We start from the raw sequence: 8,150 nt of genomic DNA, 5'->3' as shown, positions 1-8,150 counted from the left end.
TTTTCATAAAAGTGTTTTTATAAAAGCACTTTATTGAAAGTACTTTGTAAAGTGCTTTTGTAAAAACACTTTTAGAAAAGTACTTCCATAGACTTTTATAAAAGTACTTCCATAAAAGTGATTTTGTAAAAATTATTTCATAAAAGTACTTTTGTAGAAGTATTTTTATAAAAGTGTTTTCATAAAAGTACTTTTGTAAAAGTGCTTTCGTAAAAGTTTTTTTGTAAAAATGCTTTCATAAAAGTATTTTTATAAAAGTGCTTTTGTAAAAATACTTTTCATAAAATTACTTTTATAAAAGTGCTTTTGTAAAAGTGTTTTCATAAAAGTGTTTTCGTAAAAGTACTTTCATAAAAGTGGTTTTATGTTGACTCCAGTTTTGATTGATTTCAAATTGAACATGGATTTGGCCTCATGATCGGATTATTTAAAATTTGGTTTATGTCCAATTCAAACCAATAAGAATATGGACCAATTTATTTTGGATTGGCCCAATCCAATAAATATAATGGACTGTCTAAATCCAATTTGATAAGGTTTGGATCATATTGAATCCAAACCAAAACCGGTCGATTGACACCCCTAACTATCAAACAACTCCCCAAAAGAAAAAGTTTCCAAGAAGCAACAAATCGAAAAATGGCAAGGCCTAAATGTTAAGTTAGGAAACCAACCCAATATTTATATAAGAAAATTATACATATGTAAAAGCTATGGAATAAATTTGTGGAAGTTGAACATAACATGTAACTACTTTGGAACAAATGTTAAAGACAGACATAAAAGCGAGGGGAGAATAGAATGATATAATTTTCTATTACATGTTATGTTCTAAAGTTAGGCTTAGAGACTCAATTCCATCGATCTCTTCGCGTCCTCAGCCAAACAACGATGGAATTGAACTACTATCTATTGCATTCTCTTATTCTTAAGCATATCTATTGCATTCCCTCGATCAAAAAGTGTCTTTGTTATTACCTTGTTGAACACAGGACCAGAATGAAGGAGGGAACTTTGTAGTTTTGGCATTTTGGCTTTGGGTTTTGTCAATTTGTCGAGCAAAATGTAATGGCTTTAGATCGGTTCAACTACGGTTAAAAAAATAAACCATTGTGCCAGGTAGGAATGGTAACGGGGTGAGGACTTGAATTCCTAAAATTTTTTAAAATAATAGTATTTTTTTGAAAAATAAATAAAAATTTTAAATTATAAATAATACTTTAAATATATATATATATATATATATATATATATATATATATATATATATATATAATCGGGGTCGGGGTGGGGCAGGGACCGCAATCCCCATCCCCGACCCAGGCCCCGATCAAGGATTCCTATTAATCCCCATCTCCGTCAAAACAATCCCCATCCCTGACCCCATTGAATCGGGGAAGTCTGGCCCGCATTGGGGATGGGGTGCCAGGTGCCAAAAACCGCCATTCAATTTTTAGTTTTCTTTTGTAGTGGGGTGGTCTCTTGGGGAACGCCACTTTAGTTGTTGCTGAGGTGGCGGTGTTGAAGACTGCCGGTTTTAAATTGCTGCCTTAGACCATTTTTCTAATAGTGATGTAGGATCAATGGAAAAATAAATATCATTTATCTGGGTAAGTGATACCCATATTTCAAGTGGACAAGTATTTTTGTTTCCCACTTGATTTTTCCTATTCTAACAATGATTTTTTTGTGGATAAAAGAGTCGTTGTATAATTTATTTACCAATAAAAAAACATGAATACACTTATCCAAATAAATAAATACTTACCAAGATAAATAGATAAATAGATAAATAGATTTCTGAAAAATGAACGGGGTCTTAAAAAAGAAAATTTTCATCCACTAACTAAATTTTTTTTTTTGGGGTAAAAATGTAAAGTTGACAACCCATTTAAATTCTTTTGTGCCGTCTTTGGTTTGACATAAAATAAGAGAAAGATAAAAATGAGATATGGATTGGGCTCATATTAAGGCTGTGTTTGGAATCATGGGGGTTTATTCAATAAATGTTGTCATACAGTTTAGCATTTCCCTCATTATGTTGATTCATATATATAGAGACTTGTAAAATCAAGCATTGATTTAAATGTGCATCTACCATTTAGAGAAATTTATTTGGAAGCTTCCTCTAATGATTAAGCATTTATTCGCTATTTTGCTGATGTGGTGCCTAATTGCACTTAAAATTTATTATTACTTTTTTCGATTTTACAAATAAATCAAATACAAACATTTAGTGAATAAACGCCCACATTTTCAAGCACATACCAAAACTACCCCTGATCGTTCTCTGTCTCCTTCTATCTTCCGTCTCTGTTTGGTATTTCTCTATAAAAGAAAAAAAAAATTATGAGACTGTCCATAAGTCGTACATATGTATAGGCCCTTTCAGCCCCACAGCATTTGCCACGTGTTAATAATAGACCATTCGACTTTCTTTTGTGGTCTTGCTTTATGGAATGCTGCATTTGAGCATGCATGCTTCATGAGTCGTTCAGAAGTTGCCACGTGACTATCAAATCCATGAGCATTCACGCCCGGATGTTTCAATTGATGAGGACTGGATGAGACAGGTATAGTTTTTACTCTGCGATGACAATCGACAGTCTTCAGCTTGCAGAAAAAATCCAGTTACAAGTTTTACTTTACCTTCGTGATTTCTACAGCTTTCTTCATTTTCTTGAATTGATAAAGCATAGGGATGTTCTGCTGCAATTGGCCAAAGCAAAAGAAGCTTAGCTTTTATGGGTCCTAACTCCTAAGTGGTTATTGTGTTGTAATAAGTACTGTTCTTCCTCAGCATCCAAACCCTACCCTCAATAACAAAACTGTGTTACATTACAAAGCCACGTTGAAGATTACTGAATGATTGGGTAGACGTGTATATGAGAGAAAGAGAGAGAGATATCATCAATTGATCACTAGTGCAGGAAGCAGATCAAAGTGAGTGTCAATTGATGAGCAGGAGTGAAATAGATTAAAGCAGTTGTCATGGGAAGAGAATCTCGAGGAAAGAACAATACAAGGGCTTAGCTAGCTTTAGGAGGTATCCGATGGATTCGTTAATGGCGTCTGTCCCTGGAAACTTCCAGGAAATAATCCGAAAGTTGGGTACCAACATATGAAGCTTCCTCTGGGCTTTCATTCGTTGGTCTTGTTGTTTATTTACTCTCTTATCAGTTATCACACGTCGCAAGCTGTCAAGCTGCATGTTAACATGGAACAAGGCCCCAGTTGGGTTGTGTGCCTAACTGCCTCTTCTAAGCTGATGGATGTTCAATTTTAATATTTGAAATGGAAAAATACATTGCACTTCATTCTAGAATTTTGAAATTACAGTCTATATAAATCGCATCTTATCCGTAAATTTGGCATCAATCAATGGTCAAGATTCATCCCACCTGTATGATAGAGCTAATAATTGGGCTGAATAGTCATTCTTCCTATGTTTGTCATATTTCCTTTTGACAACTTTCCTCAAATTCATCCGACTTTTAGTTCCTTTTAGAAAAAGTATAAATATAATATAAATAAGAATGTTTTGTATATATATATATATATATATATATATATATATATATATATATATATATATATATATATATATATATATATATATATATAAAGGAATGAAGGGTTTCAGGCTACAACCTCTATTATTTAGATACGCAGTTTTTTCAAATTTAAACACATGATATTTTTTGAGAAGTTGCGATTAAATCCCACAGCCTACTACCACCTTTCAAGCAAGTGGCTTTCTCATTTTCTAAAAAGCTAGACATGTGGCAATTTCTGAGAAATTCTTACTAAAGCACACAACCCACTATCAGCCCACAACCTACTATTTTCAATACATTTCTAAAAAAATGCAAAAGTGGTTATCTACAACCACTTATGCCTACATTCTATCAATTTTAGTTAATCATTAATCCTATATATATCATAACAAAAGAAAATTATTCATATTCTAATAATTATTGAAAAACTATTTTTTAAAATAAATAAATATTTCTTAAAATTTTAATAATTATTTAAAATATTAATAAATATAAATTTAACATTATTAATTCCATAATATAAATTTAACATTACTGATTCGTCGTATTACAGGATCATTCACTAATCTATATATAAAAACAGAAGGAAATACGAAAAGCTCCTCTGAGCTTCGCAAGCCATCCCTATTTCTACCTCCTCCCTGCCCTCTTTCTCCACCTCCTGCCTGGGCTGGGCCTGCATCACGACTGGTCGATGCAGTCGGTTGTCTTCTGACGTCTGCAACGCAGGAGCCCTCCACTAGTATAAATATAAATGTCTGGTTCATAAAATTATTTAGTTTTGTAATGATAGATTTCATACCTACTATTGTTAAATGATAATGTGGTGTTTGATTTTATTTTCGTTTTTATTTTTTTTTTTGAGAAAACGGCAAAAATACATTGGCATTTGCTTTTTGGTTAGCCATTTTTTTTTACAAAAAATGGGAAAATGTTTTTCCATTTTCTCAACAAATGGCCCACCCATCTCAGAAAATGTCACATTTGGCATTTTTTCTCTTCATGGTATTGTAGCTGACACGGCTCTTATGTGGCACTATTTTCTGAAAATGACAAGGAAATTAATCAAACAACACCATGCATAAACATTTTCACAAAAAAATGCAATGCCTTTATTTTTAAATGAAAAAAAAAATACAATGAAATCAAACACCTCCTTAACTGTGATAGGTGTAAATATGAATCCTGAGATTAAAATTCGCCTTTTACATTAATCAAATTTGAGTGCAACCAGCGTTGACATGTTAGCTGGTTTATTCCAACGTTGATGCAAAATCAAATCCCACAACCAACACATTGGGAAGAAAGCGTAAAGGGGAAGTTGTTAATGATGCATGGCACGGAATAACAAAAAAAAACTTGAGTGCAAAAGTTTACATCTTTTTTTAGAATACAAACTTTGCTCTCATTTTGAATTTAAACATGTGTTGTGCAAAATTCAACCGAGTGTATATATGCATTGGACCAATGTCAGTACTCTTTTCGAAATGAAGCCAAAGATTTAGAAATATTGTAAACAAGGTTTTTTATACTGAACATATTTGTATTTAAACGCTTCCCAAATGAATTTGCACCACAAGTATTTGCATTTACACTCTTCTCAAACCGAGTCAAATATATGCAGTGCATATATTTACACTCAGCTCTAATCCAAGGATAACGATGGGCTGGGTTAAAGCTCAAAGGCCCAGTTACAGTTGGGTCTAGAAGTTTATCCAATTCTTATTAACATCAATCTTGTAAGCACACGTTTATGCCATGACCCACTTGTCTAGGTTGCCCCGCCTGTTCTCTTTCAGGTTTCATCTGTCAAAATGAAATGAAGAAACCCGAATTAGGCTTATCAAGATGCCAAGAACAAAAATTGTAGATTTGTTGGTTGTATAAGCGTCATTTTCCCTGCTTTTAGGTCTCATTTGTACAATAATTTAGGCATTTTGAAATCAAAAGGTTAATATCTTGGCAAATACCAACAAATAAATCAAATACAGAAACAATTTTTTCATGGAAACTTTGAAATAAATAAGCCAAATTTTCAACCATAACAAATCAAATCAAACCTGTTATATCAATACCTAGAATTGAATGAACTCCAAAAAGTATGACAAAATTAGTCCATTTTTCTGTTCATCTCATATGATGTGTTTCATTTGGACTCATTTCTGGTGGACAACCACAATGATGAATCCAATATATTTTCATTTCTTTTTTCAAAAGGGGCTACAGCTCCACAACCGTCCTAGCCCATCTCTTAATCAAAACCATGTAACCCCAGCCGTGACCCATGATGAAAGCGGGATTCGGTGCTTATTTTGGACGGCTTTCAAGTAGCAATTTTTGGCTTTTCGAGATAGGCCTTTATCCTGCTGACAGTTTAAAAATCCGAAGAGTCCAAAATAGTTATCTTACAGCTAAAAGTATGACTTTTTGCTGAAGCTTTTTTTTAGTGGTTTCATCAAAGCAATTTAGGCGGTGTTTGTCATCGATGCCATTGTTCCAGAAAACAGTGATAAATCAGTATCACGTTGGAAGAATCGGTGTTCCAGAAAATTAATATGTTTAGAACCGTTTTTCTATAAAAAATGGTGTTCCAAATTATGTTTTAGAAATCGGGAAGGTATGGTCTCAGAAAATATCGAATTTGACGTTTTCTCAAATCGGAGATCATTAATGTCAATGAAAACATAATGTGACAGTGATGTGGATTTTTTATAATGGATAGTAGTACTAAAAACAGATATGGAACACTCGTACCAAATAGAAGATGTTGTTGTTGCCCTAAAAAACATTTCACTTTGCAACAACATTTCCAAACAAAAAAAATATATTATTTTTTCAGAAAATGGTTCTTTCAATCCACACATAGCGGTGTTATATATACAGCACCGATGTCAAACATATACTTAATTAAAGCAACTCATTAGGGTTTGAAAATTGAATAGCTGCAGTGCGGTATTGTCTACTCTCACTCTTATCGGAAAGCAAATCAAGCAGCGGATAATTTGGCGCAAAAAGCTCTTCCTTTCTCTTCAAATCCCCTCCCCGTCAATGTTTCATCCCTCCCTAGTGATATATGGTGTATCTGTTGAGTGATGTCTGAGGCCGAGCTACCCCCGGATTCTGTAGTTCCCCCTTTTATCTGCCAAATAAAAATCAAAGCATCTCATTTAAAACTTTAACCCTCACCCCAAACCCTAAGTCCAAGGTGAAAGTTGCATAATTCGAACAACTTCAATATTTCAATTACAATGGGTTTGGATTCTCCCTTGGGCGAGACGACTCTGGATCTGCTGTGAATACTGACGTGTATAACGGGCTATAATAACCAATGAATTTGAATTTTGCTTGTACTTGATTCTTATTATCCTAGCTCGGCCCAGTCTGGAAATTTCCCGGCTTGGGCATCTTTTGTGTCAAGCCTGGCTTGGAGTTGGGCCTGCATCAGGCCCAGAAATTTATGGACAGGCCTGGGCCCAATACTTTAGACCCAGCCTAGCCATGATCTCCCAATTGCAACTGTTCTTGGTCTATAAATTGAGCTGACCTGAACATTTTGCTTCGCAGCGCTTTTCTGTTTTCAAGCTTCGACTGGCGGGAATGATTGGCGCCAGAATTTCGAAAGCATCATTCGCGGAGTTTTCTCTATATAAACCAAATCATTCGTCTGTTGTCCATTCTCAAATCTTCCCAAGAAGAAGAAATTCCTTTTGCTGTTTAAGAAGCTCTCGATCACTCAATATGACGAAGCAGAGCGAGCAAAATGGTGTTCCAGAAGTCACCCAAGACCTTCCCACCCTTTTGAGAGTGAAAAAGCTCTCAGAAAAGGCCATCTTGCCTACAAGAGCATCGCCACTCTCAGCCGGCTACGATCTCTCCAGGTAACATGAACGGCTTTTTTTTTTTCACGGCATTATAGTTCATTTTTCTCAAATAGATACATCATTTCCTGCAACCTCTATCCGATTCAGTGCGGCCGAGACTAAGGTTCCGGCAAGGGGAAAAGCACTGGTCCCGACTGACCTGAGCATCGGCATACCCGAAGGGACGTACGCTCGCATTGGTAAGTGTTACTCTAATTACGGGAATATCGGAAGTATAATTGCTAGTTAATTTCCTTAATAAATGGCCGTGCTTTGATGTGCAGCACCGCGATCGGGTCTTGCGTGGAAGCATTCGATTGATGTGGGTGCTGGTGTCATAGATGCTGATTACAGGGGACCAGTAGGGGTGGTTCTCTTCAACCACTCCGACGCTGATTTTGAAGTGAAGCCCGGCGATCGGATAGCCCAATTAATCATCGAGAAGATAATGACACCAGATGTTTTGGAGGTTGAAGACTTGGATTCAACTCAAAGAGGCTCTGGGGGATTTGGGTCTACGGGTGTTTGATCTTCTGCTTTTTGGTGTTTTTTCCCCAAGGGGGCTGACTAAGGAATTATGACGAACGTGTACCGTGCAATCGCCTCATGGTTTTGTATATGGACGTCGACATTTTGGAATAGAATATTTATACTTGAGCACTAGTGCAATTGGATTTCCAGTTTTTAGTTTTATTAAAAAAAGCAACCGCCAACAGTAGCGGACCAGCGGTTT

At 35.4% G+C, this 8,150-nt stretch overlaps 1 protein-coding gene across 1 annotated transcript; it reads left to right on the top strand.

Annotated features, from left to right (window-relative positions):
• The first annotated feature begins 7,116 nt into the window (after positions 1 to 7,116).
• Positions 7,117 to 8,080, top strand: LOC148877016 (deoxyuridine 5'-triphosphate nucleotidohydrolase-like). The gene is made up of 3 exons (XM_088980188.1): positions 7,117 to 7,435; positions 7,526 to 7,617; positions 7,702 to 8,080. Exons 1-3 carry the CDS (start codon positions 7,155 to 7,157, stop codon positions 7,944 to 7,946), a joined length of 618 nt encoding a protein of 205 aa, XP_088836314.1. The 5' UTR covers positions 7,117 to 7,154; the 3' UTR covers positions 7,947 to 8,080.
• Positions 8,081 to 8,150: the final 70 nt, after the last annotated feature.

This window comes from Nelumbo lutea, chromosome 1 (genome assembly GCF_056320005.1).
Source record: "Nelumbo lutea isolate HS-2025 chromosome 1, American lotus-T2T, whole genome shotgun sequence".
NCBI lineage: Eukaryota > Viridiplantae > Streptophyta > Magnoliopsida > Proteales > Nelumbonaceae > Nelumbo > Nelumbo lutea.
This window is presented reverse-complemented; position numbering and strand designations above follow the sequence as displayed.